The sequence below is a fragment of the Anopheles maculipalpis genome, chromosome 3RL (genome assembly GCF_943734695.1).
Source record: "Anopheles maculipalpis chromosome 3RL, idAnoMacuDA_375_x, whole genome shotgun sequence".
NCBI lineage: Eukaryota > Metazoa > Arthropoda > Insecta > Diptera > Culicidae > Anopheles > Anopheles maculipalpis.
Window position 1 is genome coordinate 62,044,115 of NC_064872.1, and position 15,160 is coordinate 62,059,274.

General features: G+C 43.8%; 4 protein-coding genes across 4 annotated transcripts in view; 1 reads left to right on the forward strand and 3 right to left on the reverse strand.

The window, feature by feature from the left end:
• LOC126561771 (choline transporter-like 1) overlaps positions 1-10,689 on the reverse strand; it is a 98,487-nt gene extending 87,798 nt beyond the window's left edge. Inside the window, exon 1 of the mRNA XM_050218087.1 lies at positions 10,679-10,689. The gene's annotated coding sequence lies outside the window, so the exon portion shown is untranslated. The remainder of the gene's footprint in view (positions 1-10,678) is intronic.
• Positions 1-15,160, reverse strand: part of LOC126562617 (peroxisomal targeting signal 2 receptor) — a 491,929-nt gene that overhangs the window by 280,184 nt on the left and 196,585 nt on the right. The window lies entirely within an intron of this gene.
• Positions 5,637-6,427, reverse strand: LOC126563251 (protein MIX23). Its single transcript, XM_050219881.1, has 3 exons — positions 6,239-6,427; positions 5,814-6,086; positions 5,637-5,744 (listed from the first exon to the last, which is right to left on the reverse strand). Exons 1-3 carry the CDS (start codon positions 6,278-6,280, stop codon positions 5,637-5,639), a joined length of 423 nt encoding a protein of 140 aa, XP_050075838.1. The 5' UTR covers positions 6,281-6,427.
• Positions 6,814-10,479, forward strand: LOC126562044 (importin subunit alpha-7). The gene is made up of 8 exons (XM_050218455.1): positions 6,814-6,929; positions 7,603-7,782; positions 7,863-8,078; positions 8,143-8,363; positions 8,438-8,701; positions 9,568-9,907; positions 10,003-10,162; positions 10,270-10,479. The coding sequence occupies exons 2-8, from the start codon at positions 7,606-7,608 to the stop codon at positions 10,452-10,454; spliced, it is 1,563 nt and encodes a 520-aa protein (XP_050074412.1). The 5' UTR covers positions 6,814-6,929; positions 7,603-7,605; the 3' UTR covers positions 10,455-10,479.

Below are 15,160 nucleotides of genomic sequence, written 5' to 3' on the forward strand. Positions count from 1 at the left end.
AACTACACTCGGCACACTCAATTCGTGACACGCCGTTGGAGGTACGAGCGTGTTTCTTCGACCGGCATCGTCGCCCACGGATAGGATGGGGTTACTACGCTCCACCATTTGAACACACGGTCGTCCACCGTTCTTAAGCGTGCGCGTGGGTTAAGCTCCGGGTCTTGGCAGGCAGGCTGACTGGTGTGGCGAGAGATCATCGACAGAGTCTGAGGTACACCACCATCACCACGTGTGCTTTGCGAGCAATTAAACCATGACGAAGATCGTGGCCAAATGGCCAAGAACATTCAAGTCCACTCGATCAATCACACTGCTGTTGCCGTCGTCCCTGATGGTGGCAGTAGTGTAGACTCGAGACGTGGTAATCACTTAGTAAAGGTGTTCCTTTCGCTTTGGGGGGGGGGGGGGGGGAATTTTGTTGCTCGTGGTCAGCCGGATGATGAGTGTTCAATGGGTAATTTTCGGTACAAAATATTATTCGATGATTTAATCCATAAACACGCACCGGGCTGGATGAAGAGATCTAACTTCATCGTGGTGCGGAATGATGTTTGTTGTACGCACATTTTGGACAGATACTTTATAACAACGATGTGTGAATTCGTCACTCGACAAACCGCTGACGCAGACACAGCACAATGAAGCAAGAAGCGCCAGGAACCTCCACAAATCGCCATTCACAATTTAGAGGGAGTATAGAAGGTGTCCACATTGAAGCAAGTACTTGTGACCGCCTTGGAATGGTGCCGGTTCCGTGTAAACGATGACGACAGCTGTTGAATTCGTAATTGCTCTCAGGTAAAGCTCTGGGATCTTCCTGGAACATCATGATCGTTTCGTCGCCATTTTTGTAGTCTGGCACTTGGTACGGTACACCTCACGCTAACCCGCTGACTCATAAAACGTGTGCCTGAGTTCGATTTCCTGCACCCAACCCAATCCCGGTGGAACCATATTTGCGTTCAATCGGATCCCGCACGAAGCATATAAGGCAAGGACAAGTGCAACAAGTGTGTCGTGTCGTGGTGACCGTACTGTTCCAACGGCGTTTTAGCCACACATTGTAGTAAGCGATGGGCAGTACTGCTATAATGGCGCCAGCTGGTAAAGGTGACCGGTAAGCAGAGGTGACAAATGCTCAGAATATTATCCACGTTTCCCGTGCCGCCGGTATGAAACCCGTCCCATGACGACCGGCTCTCGACCAGAAACCAGTCAATTAAAAAGCAGTCAAGCGTTTGTCTTCTTCCCACCCAGAACCCAATCCTTGCCTTCGCACGACATTCCGTTGGCCGTTTTTCCCAGAGACCGACGCATGCACACACGGACGGATGGGGAAGGTTACGGGGTGGGTAATTACATTCCATTTGTGAAAGTACACGGTGCGGTGGAATTTCGTGTGCTATTTGTCTTCCCTCTAGTCTAACCTTTTAATTTTCGGCAAAAAAGATTAAGTTTCCTTCCGTTTTTTTATGTGATCATGGGGTCGAGATCTCATATGTGTCTATGTGTGTGTGGAAGAGTTCTCACGCCCGTCTCTCATGTGGTAGCTTTAAAGGGTGGAATTTGAAGGGGGAAAAAGAGGTGGGAAAATTTGACCCCTCATCGCGATGAAGATCGGCATTAGAAACACTTCATGCCGGTTTTTGATCGATTTCTCTCATAAGACGTGCTGGTTGGGATCGCTTTGGTGGTCGTGTGTGGTGTTCTATTGGTTCATGTGGCGTGTGCGTCTACCGTGAAGGGGAAGTAGCTGAAGATCGTGTGTGTGCGTCTGTGGGAAGGAAATATGTGTGCCGACAGCAACAAAGGAATTCTTCAAACAAATTGAAACCAGGAAACGATCCAGCTGTGCGATCGGGGGTTAAATTGAGACACATTTCCCCACCGGATCGGAGGGTTAAAAGTCGATAGAAAAATTTGGACTTCCGGCAGAGAGAGGGAGGGAGAGAGTGTATGAAACAACAATTAACTACAACAAACTCATTTTCTTTACAGGTTGTGTTCCGGTTTCGGGCAGCTTAGCCAGTCCTCCGTACCCAGTTAGTACAATCGATCGTAGTGTGGAGTGCGGTAAATAAAGGTGTACGTTATGTGTGCGTGTGGTGGGTTCGATCGTTTTCCTGTGTGAATAAAAAAATACAGCTCATTACATCTTCGTGATTTACTCACACAATCGTTTGCTTTATTTCGTTCCTAAACCCGGATGCTTTCTGTGCTAAGGTTGGGACGGTCTGTTGTAAGATTGCTATAAGAAGTGATCGTGTATTCGTCCGTAAAAGGAAGAACAAGTTTCTTTTCCCCCCTTTGCTGTTGGAACTTTGATTTACATACTAAGCGGCAATTGTGTAAAATATCATTAGAGAGCTCTCTGTCGAGCGGGGATACGAGCAAAAAAGAATAGATTTTTTTAATTATTATTTCTATTATTTACCTTAAACGATAAAGAATCGTTTAAGGGAGAAATTACTGCCAAAGATCAACATGATGCACCAAGATTATTAAACAAAGCGTTTTTTTTATCTTTACAGTTGCAACATTTTGGTTCCGGCTCATTTTCCGGTTCCACATCAACCCTTCCCTTAGTGCCTGATTTTACGCGTTTTGATATTTATTTTTATCGCAACACAGCAAACTTCATGAAGAGTAACGATTCAACGTGATAAATTTGTTCAAGAAGGACGCATTTTAGAGCACGTGGAGGGCTTGGTTTTTATCAGTTTGACAAGGTTTTTTGTTTGTTTGTTTGTTAGCTTTACAGTTGTGTTGTATTTTTTACACACAAACACACACCGCATCATCAGTAGAGCGAACGCGTAATCAACCGCGATCGTATCAGCAGGGGCAGCGGCAGCGACCGGCAATGGGACGGAGAATATTGATTAGACAACAAGGCGGTGGTAATGTTGTTGAGCAGTGCGCGATAAGACGAACGACGACGACGACGACGATGTGTTCAATATCTATCGATTCTCTCCTCAGTAGGTTGTTTGTGAGTGTATGATTTGAACGTAACCACATAGACACGCATATGGCTGGTTACTCCACTGACACGCCACCACCACCGATCCGACCCTAACCGACCCCGATCGCGGGAAGACAGCCCCGCGTTCGTGTAGATTGAGACGGTTTTGGCAACGTGTCCACCGCACGTTCCGATCCAGACGCTCTAGAGCGCTGGATGCGAAAACCGGTAACACACTCTATTAACACTTGTTGACTAATTCGCCGAGCGAGAGAGGGATCCTATCAGCATATCAGTGTGTAGTATGTAGTGCTCACCTACTCAAGTGATGATTCGCGAGCAAACGAATCGTTCTAATAGTTTTAAAAATCGCGTTGTAACACCAATCATTATCGAATGGGGATCGAACGATGGCAAAAGGTTTCAGCTGCTGCTTGTCGATAAATTAAAATGTAAATATTGATACAAATTGGCACCACCAATACCGTTAGGAAAACGAACATAGCACGGTTCTCGGTCCGTCCGGATCCGTCTGTCACCCGGTAAGTTCTCAACGTGGGATCATCATCATTCAATACCAAGTTTGGACATCCCTCTAGCAGATGGACGCATATTTCCCCCTACAAGCGAACAGGAACAGGACAATCATTACTACAATCGTTTTTTCGTCAATGTTCTCTTTGGTTATCTAGCTGTATGAGTGTATTTTAAACGTCATAAAGCTAGCATACCGAAGTTAATAATTGACTGATACTCATCGATGGACAACGGAGCAGATGATGGATTTCTACAACCAATACGTGTGTGAAGTGTGTTGTGTGTGTATGTGCGGGTTGTTTAAGTATTCGTCGGTGTAAATGCGCTGTTTTTAGCCTCCTAACTGAATTCATTGCGTTTTTGCATAAAAAGTTGCTCTTTTGTTCGATTAAAGTTCTTAAATAAGATTATAAACCTCTTCAAAATATAATGATAAGCAATGGACCGAACGTGGTCACAATCAGGGAAAATATCTCACTTCTGTTTTGTAACAAGGAGGAATTCGATGTATTCTCTTTAGGATTAGGAATCTTAAGAATGGATTAGAAGTAATCATTACCGCCATGTCACTCATTTTTCATCTGTTTTACGTTTTTATTCGCATGTTCATCCACATAGTTTTTAGAAAATGATTTTGTTTTGTCTCTCTAAATTATGCACATTATATTCGCAGTCAAACCTGAGTTCATAGTTTGAGTTGATAACGAGAATTATTACTTAAGCATTTAAAATGATCGGAGTGGTTCAATGGTCGAGGTGATAGCTGCGACGATCCTCACACGACACAACCCAAAATCGAACCCGGTATGACCAACTCAACACATGCAGCATTGACCATAAAACTACGGGATTAAAATAGGAAACCCAGGACCCTTCGAGGTGGTAGCTCTATCGAAATCTTGTTCAAAATTTCTCGTATTGATTGCCAAAGAAATTTTGCTTGAATTGTAGCGTGCGGTCAAGAGATAAATGCAAGGGTAACTGCAACCAGCCTTTTCTATCATCATCATGGCAAGATTTTCCTTTTTATCTTTATCGTTTTGTCGAGCTTTTAACCGTATCAATGACTATTAAAAATGATTTTAAACAGCTGTATTACGAGGATGCTAGAAAAATGAGTCCAATGTTATGTGTAAATTATGTGTAAATTGTGTAACATGCCTGAGAGTCGTGTAACGGCAACTTGTATAAAGTTTATTCCCATTTTTACAATAAAGTTTAATGATGTACTAAGTAAGAGTGAATTACACAGGAAAGAAATAATAAAGCAGGTATTTATGGATGCTTGATTACTATTACAAGGAAATTGTATAATAAATATTTGTAATTGTATAGGAATAAACCCTGGCCGTCATTACGATAAAAAATATGCAAATATAACTGTACAATAAGCAAATCAGATAATAAAAGTAGCGACTACTGTTTCGAAGCGAGCGAAACGATTAAAATTATGGATTAAAATGTATAGTTAAATGACTGTACTGTATGATTTTATGGTTGAAATAAATCCTTTATGAAACTACAGATAAAATTGAATAAATTTAAATTTCCGTTAACCCTTAACACTCCATTTACCGTCCGTCGAATCACCATTGTACGCAAGCCATCATATTGCGTACAAGATTCATCTTTCATTGCACGCAATATAACAAAGATTGCGTACAACCCAACCGATCTGAAACGAAATTACGTATCGAAAGAAAAACGTACGAAGTATTCTTTCCAGTAGCTCTTTTGCCCTAAAATCCATCCAGTTTACACAAACTCTTTTGGAATAGTTCGACAACTATTACACTTTACTACAGTTAACAACATCTTATAACATTTTTTGCCGCGTTGAGTGATATTGGGTCGCTTCACGATCTGATACACTTGAATCTACTAAAATCTTTGTAAAAACACCAGTAATACCAGTGGAAGGAAAACTCTCACTGCGATTAATCCACCTAACCTGGGGACTCGTTAAATGCGCTACTCACGAATAAATGCTACCATACCTTTTTAGAAAGAGGACTTCACATAAATCTAGCACTTGCTTTCGCGACGTTGCTGTACGGAGCCTTTTAGAAAGCTTATTTCCCTCTATCTTTCTCTCTCCCTTCCTGTTCGCTATGCCGAATGACTGACTGGTTTAAAGTGAATCGAAACGGAAAAATAGCCTACAACGCTCACGAAACGTTTTCTGCGTTCTTTCCCGAATAATATCCTCCACGCTGAGCTCCGCTTGCAGTAATCGTAGCTAAAATGAACAGATCATTTGTTGAGCTCAAATACAGCATTAGTACCTAGTGCATCGTCCTCTACTTACTTTGCGCTGTTCCGTCTTGAACTGCTTATTCAGTGCAATGTCATCCTTATTTTCCTCCCGTCTGTCTTTGAGCGTTTTGACCGTATCGGCACACACGACGATACACTTCTTTATCGCATCCTGCCGGTGGTTGTAGCCTGACTCAAGCTGACCGTGCAGATCACGACACTTTGCTTCAGCATCCACCTGACCTTTGAACGATTCCGTCGGTATGGATGTGTTGAGGGCGTAGATAATTTTGTCATCAAGATCGCGCATCTTTTTCAGCTGTTCCTGTAAGTACAAGGGAACAAGGTTGAGTACGGTCGGAACGAAACCTAGCCGGCCCCGGGAAGTAGATGAGATGAGATTACACAATCTTGGTAACAGCAAATGCCTTTGCATTGACGACGACGGTGGCGCTAGTCAGTGTTTCTGTGCTTTACCTGAAATTGCGAGAAGTCGGCACATTCATACTTGAAACTCATTTCCACAGCTTCACGGGCAGTTTTGGGAGATTGTCGGGGAGGGTTTTGAGTTAGTATTTCTGTTAAAAATTGATCAAAAATACAACAATAACAGAAACAAGCGTGCGCTATGCAATTCGCCGACCAAAACTTTCACCTTCATTTGACAGCCGGTTTGACAATGGGCGCTGGAAAGCTTCAGGCACGCTTCTACTGGGAGATCGATAAAAAATTTATAAAAAAATATAATTTTCAGTAAAGAGTTATTGGGCATTCGTGCGTGAACTTTAATACTAAATCTATCATATATTTAGTAACAAAAACGGTTACTATTTATTTTAATTTGAACACATCTTCCAGCAACGATTTGAGAGTGTCAATTATTGCTCAAATTTATTATTTTGTTCCGCTAGAAAAATCGTCATACATCCGCTATAGCGATTTTCTTCAGGAAAACTTATTATTTGAAGAACTTTTACTAATTCTTCCTATCCGGACAACCACCGGGTGGCATGGCAACCAAAAAGCAAACGTGTCCCGCCACAATCCCACCGTGCATTTGCAAACAAACGTCAATAGCCGCCTTTGGCAGCTCATTTGACAGGTTCTGATGAACGTGAAAGTCGTGGTGTAAAATTTTCAGATTTCCTACGCTAATTTTGCAGCGAAAGTAAGTTTCCACGGCAATAAATCGACCTTTTCATACACGATTTCGATGCCCATCCGTAGTCCATTGATCCAGACAGCCAGTGAACGGTGTTCTACAGGCGCCACAATAGCGAAACACGAGTGTAGATCAATTCGTGTGGAAAACGATTTGTACGTAGTCGTACTGTGTGAGAGTGGGGTTCACTGCCAGCAAGTGTGCAACGAGAAAGGACGAGAAGGAGCGATATAAAAAAAACAGTGAAAAAAGACAAGATTTACTAATGTCATTCGTCTCACCCCACACTTCTCTAACCATGCTGCTCTGTCCCGCAATCGCGCTAAATATGGGCCTTTGCGAAAAAATGCATCTGCAGCAGGCGAGAATCACTCAGCTGCCCAGTGCGCACCGTCAGATGCCGAGAATGTCTCGCGACCGATACCGTCATCACTGAACGGCCAAGTCGCGTGTGCCTGCATGTGTTCGCGTGCATGTCACTGTGTATGTGCGCGCGTGCACACGGGCCAATGGGTGATGTGTGTTGTGTCATTTGGCCACTACTACTGCTGGATGTTGTTGCTTCGAAATCAATAGGGACAGCAAAAATTGCATTTCGTAAATCAATTAACAACAGCACGCTGTGACTAATGCTTTCGCTGTGTTTTGGGGTTGGCTCTTGTTGTGCTCCGTCTTACAGAAAATGTCCAACACAACGCATCGATATCGGTACAAAAATGTTGGCCTGGACTCAACAGAGATGCGGCGCCGGCGAGAGGAGGAAGGCATTCAGCTGCGAAAGCAAAAACGCGAACAACAGCTGATTAAGCGCCGTAACGTCAACGTGGCCGACGAGATCGATCAGGAAGCTATTCTTTCGGTAAGTAAATAAATGAAGCAGCTGCCCGGAATGGGGTTTTTTATCAAGCGTATTACACCTTTGGTTTTCTACCAACGTAGGATGAAACGACATCGACCGACAATCGGTCGCTCATACAGCCGGCCGTCATCGAGGCATTGTACAGTGAGAACGTCGAGGAACAGCTGATCGCCACACAGAAGTTCCGCCGGTTGCTTTCCAAAGAGCCGAACCCTCCCATCGATATGGTGATCAAAGAAAACATCGTGCCACGTTTGGTACAGTTTTTGGAAAACTCGCAAAACTCTACGCTACAGGTAATGGCGGTTGGCGTAAAGTTGGGTTAAAAAAAAGCGGTTCTAACTCCAACTCCACTTTCAGTTCGAAGCTGCCTGGGCACTCACAAACATCGCGTCCGGTACGTCAGAGCAAACGAGCGTGGTGATAGCGGCCGGTGCCGTGCCAATCTTTGTCGATCTTATGAAAAGCCCCCACGAGGATGTTCAGGAACAGGCGATCTGGGCGCTCGGTAACATTGCCGGTGATTCGCCCGAATGTCGGGACTGTGTGCTGGATCACGATGTGTTGGAACCTTTGCTAAGGTAAGTTGTGTCCGAATGTGTGTGTGTGTTTGTGTGCGATGAGGATGTGTGCTAATGCGAACTGAATTTTGCAGCGTCTTGAATACCTCTCGCCGGCTTACACTAACGCGCAATGCTGTCTGGGCCCTGTCGAACATGTGTCGGGGCAAGAACCCGCCGCCCGATTTCGCGAAGGTCGGGAAATGCCTTCCCATCCTTTCACAACTAATGTTTCACAACGATGTGGAGGTGCTGGGTGATGCTGTGTGGGCTGTCAGCTACCTGTCCGACGGTTCGAACGACAACATCCAGGCCGTCATAGATGCGGGCTGCTGTCGGCGTTTGATCGAGCTTCTTTCGTAAGTGTGAATGATCATATGTATGCTGGGATCATACCGGATTTCAGGATTTCTTTCGAACCGCAATGTCACCATTTCGGGTGGTTATGTCAGATGTTATGGGTTACATTGCAAGTTTGGACTTATGCCAAAATTTTTCAAAATCATGTCGATTTTACCAAACCAGCACAAACAAGAGATAATTAACTTCATCTATCATAAATCAAGAAAAATTTGCTCAGACAACAACAAAAATGTTGAGATACGCAAAAAGGTTTTGGTAGCCAAATTTATTCACGTAAACACCGATGGACGAATCAGGCTCTGGGAATTCAAAATGTTATGATCTCGCTATAGACTCACATTCCTAGTGAAAATAATAGTCCTTATTGGACTATTATATTATGGAAAATAATAGTCCTAGTTTAAAATAATGCAAAATTAAGAATTAGAGAAGACATGTCTAACTAATGGTTTGAGACAGCATTCAATTCCTCCCTCTTCAATTAATGTGAACAAAAATAATTGTTTTTTGATCAGAATGGTCTGGCCATATTGTTAAGAAAATTGGTTTCTTCTTTATGATTCGCAGCTATATTGGATTATTGATATTTTGAGCTTTGGCTATATCTAAACAGTGCTAGAAAGCTAGCGAAGGTGCTGCACAAAAAACCTTACATCATCACAAGACGATATTTCATATGCGATATAAAATATACAATATTTTATGTAAAAAACATGTTAACATTTTCGGATATTTTTTTATCTACAATTTTTAGATAAAAAAGAGAAAAAATCGTCAAAAACTTGTTTGCAGTCGTTGAGTGATAAGAACATGTTCCGCAGATAAGGCAAGGTCGCCTGATGATTTACTTTCCCATTCGCAGGCATAGCCACAATAACGTGGTGTCCGCGGCACTTCGGGCCGTTGGCAACATCGTCACCGGCAACGATACCCAAACGCAGCTGATCCTGAACTGCAATGCCTTACCCTCGATCCTGGAGCTGCTCAGCTCGCCGAAGGAGGCGGTCCGCAAGGAAGCGTGCTGGACCATCTCGAACATTGCGGCCGGCAACCGGAACCAGATTCAGGCCGCAATCGATGTCAACATCTTCCCGAGTATCATCGAGCTGCTGCAGAAGGCGGACTTTAAAACTCGGAAAGAAGCGGCCTGGGCCATCACGAACGCAACGAGTGGCGGTACGGTTCAGCAGATCAAGTATCTGGTAAGATGGTCTTCGAATGGGCTGATTTAGTGTGTGTGTGTGTGTGTGTGTATCTGGGGCGGTTTAAACATTTTTTTACTCCATCTTTTCGACAGGTTGACGTCGGTTGTATACCGCCCATGTGCGAGCTGCTGACCGTGATGGATCCGAAAATAATTACCGTCGCACTGAACGGGTTGGAAAACATTCTGAAGGTGGGCGAAGAACAGCGAACCAAACCGAACCCGTACGCCGTCATGATCGAGGAATGTTACGGTAGGTGTAGCGATCACCCCGGTTGGTGCTCTTTCTTGAGATGATCACATCTTTTTACGATTTTTTTTTGCTTTCTTCCCTTGCTTTCCTTCCATCCCCTCGAGCAGGTCTCGACAAGCTGGAATTTTTACAATCGCACCAGAACAATGATATTTACGAGAAGGCATTTAGCATAATCCAAAAGTACTTTAGCAACGACGACGAGGATTTGGCGGTGGCCCCAAGCACGGATAACAATCAGTTTCAGTTCAACGCAGACCAGTCGGTGCCAATGGATGGGTTCCAGTTTTAATGTCCTTCCGTGCCCCATCCGCCCCACCCCGTGTTTCTTTTTCTCTCCCCTTTCTACGCGTCGAAGTTCGTTTCGTTTCTGCGATTTTTTATATGTCTTAGAATTTGAATTTTGTGAAAATGCTTTCAAAAACAGACACAAAATACCGAGAGGTAGAGAGAGAGAGAGGATAAGAAAACGGAACCGGATACACGTGATTACTCCACAAAAAAAAACATTCAGACGGATTCAAAACAAAAAAAAAACCTATACACCCCCGTACACATATACATACAAAACACCTTCAAAAGTAGTCGGTAGTTTTACAAATGATAAATATAATCCTGTAAAGTAAAAAAATACGTTAAAACACAGACACTGCAAGAAAAACAAGAACTAAAGAACAGACAGATAGTAGGGGATTAAGAAATGCGCGCTATCCATCATGCTGATGATGATGAAAAAAGCTTATCTAATTTATTTTACTTCCCAGGCCTCTTAACCTTGGGACAGGTCCCTCTTTCATTCCTTTTTTGCATGCCCATCCCCCTTTTTTTGTACATCTGACGCTTTGCCAGAGAGAGAGAGACTCTTCCAAGTAACACAATTGATAGCAAAACAGACCGACAAACGCTGCAACAATCCAGCAGCTGTATAGAGAGCGCCAACAACAATAGGACACCTTTTTTCCAACAAACGATGTAAGGAAACGTTACTACACTGTGAGATATATATATGCATAAATTTAAATGTTTTTTAACTTAACTTAACATCCCGCTTCCTTTTTCTGACTGTGCCTGCCTATCCCTAAAAGCTCGTTTGGAGAGCAAACAACGATCCTACTTTAGGTCCTGATACCTGGCCCGAATCTGTGTATAGAGTTGCTCTCATCTTAAGTTAGGACAACTTCTTTTTTAGTTAATATGTGAAGTTTAATCTGATTTATAGAGACTAGGAGTCGTAGCAATATTCTGAGCTCTCACAAGTCCAAGAACTACTCTTTCACTTTTCTTCAATTTATTTATGTTTGAGGATGGCGGCTCTCTGCCGTATTGTCTATTTCACTTTTAATTTATTTATTTACAATTGATTATTACGGTCCAGTGCCGTATAGTCGTCTTTCACTTTTAACTTGTATTAATTTTTTTTCGCTTCCGATCTTTTGCAATTTGCAGGCTTTTTTGAAGAACTAAATCTGGATGCATCAGAGGTTCTCAAAATCGAAAAATTTACCAACAAACGGTGAAGTCGTAAGCTTACTACAGCCTCCTTGTGTTGTGTTCCACGGACTTGGAAAAGTTTATGGGGCTTCGTGGCACAGTTATATATCTACGTTCAATGCGAGCGATGATTTAAGCTTTTGAAGGAATCCGTTAGAAGAACATTGGTGTATGTAGATTTGAGGAGCCATGTAGTCAGACTCTTCAGGGAAGACTCTTGTTGAATGATGTTTGGATGACGAGGACTCTGCGACTTATAGGTAATGATGCCCGATACTACTACTCTGTGAAGCTTTTGGAGATTAGTAGTCGCATTTTATTAAACCTTTGTTGTTGACTGTTAGCTCCGAAGGGACATGCCAGTACACCAACAATCCTGGTTGAGGCATAAATCTTTGAATGACAAGCTTTGATTTATCGTTCTTGGCGTAACGACCTTCAATTCTAGGCCATATTAGTCACATGCCGGCATCGTATTAGAAATCAGGATAGGCAGTACTTCCCTACGGCAAATGGGATTCGATGTGTTCTACACATATTTCACACTTTGTAGGCTTTCATCAAACGATGTTAGACCACATTTATTGTTTATTTTGTAAAGTAAAAGCGTAGTTCTTGGATAGCTTTAGGTGCCCCTTCTTGGCTGATAGCAACTGTAAAGCTTTCGAACAAAAGTATCCGGACAGTTTGTTCAATGAGACCGGATGAGCTACCGCGATTGGCATTATGGTACACGGGTTGTTATAGACCAACTTTGCGCTTTGCTTTGTAAGTTATACAAGATGATCTTGTGATGTGTGAGAACGAAATGAAATTTTGTATCCTTTCCTTCCCTCTCCGTACTTCCGTTTCCGTTGTTTGTCTTTTACCTTACATTGACCATAGACTTCCACCGCACAATAGACTTTCCCTGTCTGGACGAAACCAGCAAACCGCTGGGTAACGTCTCTCAGAGAGAGAGAGAGAAAAAAACAAAAACTCCCCAATCCCACGAGCAGGAGAGTCAACGTCTGATGGTGGAAGACACTCTGTTTGCTGTGCACCACAGACTACGGAACATGCGCGTGCATGTCCTCCGCATATGATTCGTAAAGCAAACCAAGCAAACAGGAAAACAAAACAAAAACCAAACCTAAATTAACAATAAAATATTCACCATTTATCTCTTGGAAGTGATGATGCGTTCTTTATTCATTCCGTTGTTTCCGGCGCATTCAACAGCTGCTGCAGCTCTTTGATGTACGCAAGTTGCTTTGCTTTGCGCAGTTTTACGGATCGATTATATCTAGACGCCTCATCTGCCTGGGTTTTCAGCAACACATTAAGTGCATGCAGTTTGGCTCTCCAAATTCGCACTGAATTTCTCGATTTTACTTGGTTCTCGGTCTGTTTCGGTGTCCTGGTCGTTGCTGGTGTGTACTGCTGGGACATCGTTTTGATGCATGTATGTGACACCTCGATCGGGCGTGTCACCATGACGCTGGAGAAATATTTCTGGCGGTGATTGAACGATTTTGGCTGCAATAAAACCGTCCACGAATCTGGATTCTTCTTGATCGGTTCTTGGAGATTGTTGGAAGCTGAAAGAAACACCAAATCGTTTTTACTGGTGATGATCTTTACGACCGTGATGATGGAGATTTACATTCTGCGGACTGTGGTTCATGCTCCATTGCAGAAGGGACGAGAAAATTCATGGTCTTTTCGTTGTGATCCGAGCCAAACGCGTAAAAGCGTGCCCTGCCTATTGCGTGTGTCTCTCGAAAGTACTGCGCCGTTTGACAACTTGTTTACGCAGCGCGTGTTGCGTAGGAATCTGTCAAACGTTTGGAGTGCTTCGTTCCAAGAATTGAAAAGCTATAAACAATCAAGCGTTCTGTGAATATCGAATGTAAACATATTCTATGTTTTTGCGTGTAGCCGTCGTTTTCGTGTATTTATGAGTTCATTATCATCATCATGTTGGCCTGCTCTTTTAAAGAGCATGTCGTCGTGACATGCCCCGGTCAACAATAGATCTCCAGGAAACTCGATCCCTGGCTGCAGCTTCCCATCGGTGTAGGCACCCAATCTCCGATAGGTTACCCTTCACCTGATCCAGCCAACGAACTCGCTGTGTTCCCCGACGCCTCGTGCCGAACTGGGGGTCGCTGACGAATACCTTCGTGGCGGGGCATGAGTCCGGCATATGAGGATGCATGCCCCAGGTAGCATATCCAGCCGGTCTTTGCTACCGTCAGGATTTCCGGTTCTCCGTGTAGCTCAGCAAGCTCGTGGTTCATCCTTCTCCTGCACACTCCATGCTCGAACACACCGCCAAAGATGGTCCGGAGGGTGCGACGCTCAAACACGCCAAGAGCGTTTGCATCCTCCGCTCGGATGGTCCAAGACTCGTGGCCATATAGGACCACCGGGCGAATCAGTGTGCGATATATCTCACATTTCGTAGTGTCTCGAAGTCTTCTGGATCTCAGCAGACGGTGAAGGCCGTAATAGGCACGATTCCCCTGAACAATGAGTCTCCGGATTTCGCTCCTGACATCGTTATCCGAAGTTACGACAGTCCCAAGATAGCAGAACTCCTCTACTCGGGCTCTTTCACGATCAGAACCTCCAGCAAGCAGGTATTTCGTCTTCGTCGCATTGATCATCAATCCAATTCTTGATGCTTCTTGGAAGGTATGACACCTTCCAATGCTATATTGAACAGTAGACAGGAGAGTCCGTCCCCTTGCCTCAGACCGCTGTGAGATTCGAACGATTCTGATAGCATGTTCGATACTCTCACTTTGCACTGCACCCCATTCATGATGGCCTTTAACAGCTGGATCAGTTTTCCAGGAAAGTGGTGCCACTGCATTATGTTCCATAGATCATTTCGATCTATGGTACCGTAGGCCGCCTTGAAGTCGATAAACAGATGGTGCTTAGGGATTTGGCGTTCCCGGCGTGAACAAGTAAGCGCATCTTGGAGGACTCTCCACATCGGAGACCGACCGGACCGGAGGACTGAAGTTTTGATCCCTTTCGAACCATTCCACCGTAGAGAGAACGGGGGTTACAACTACGTGGTATCAGCAAGTAAGCAATTAGATGGTCAGCATGACCTTAAAAGGTCGCTTAGCCAAGAAGAAGAATGGTATTGACCGTTTATGTGATCGCTGTACGATCGACCAGGAAATCGTTTGGGATAGGTCCTATTACAGAGCGGTGTGTGGGATTGAACTGTGGATCACGAAGGGAATGAGAATATACATAGCAAACAATCGATTGCAGCAACGATGGTGCATCAACACAGAGTACAGAAGAAGCGAGACAATGAAGAAGGATTGATCAGTGGATTGACGTGATTAAAATCATCAAGCAGTACTCCAACAGCCTGACCAGCAAGTAGAATCCAACTTGACCAGCAAGTAGAATAATAGCTTGAGGCATATAGGATCAGTGAAATCGCAGGCAACACTATTCCATAATAAAAGGGTTTTCCGAGCAGTGAAGATGAGAACA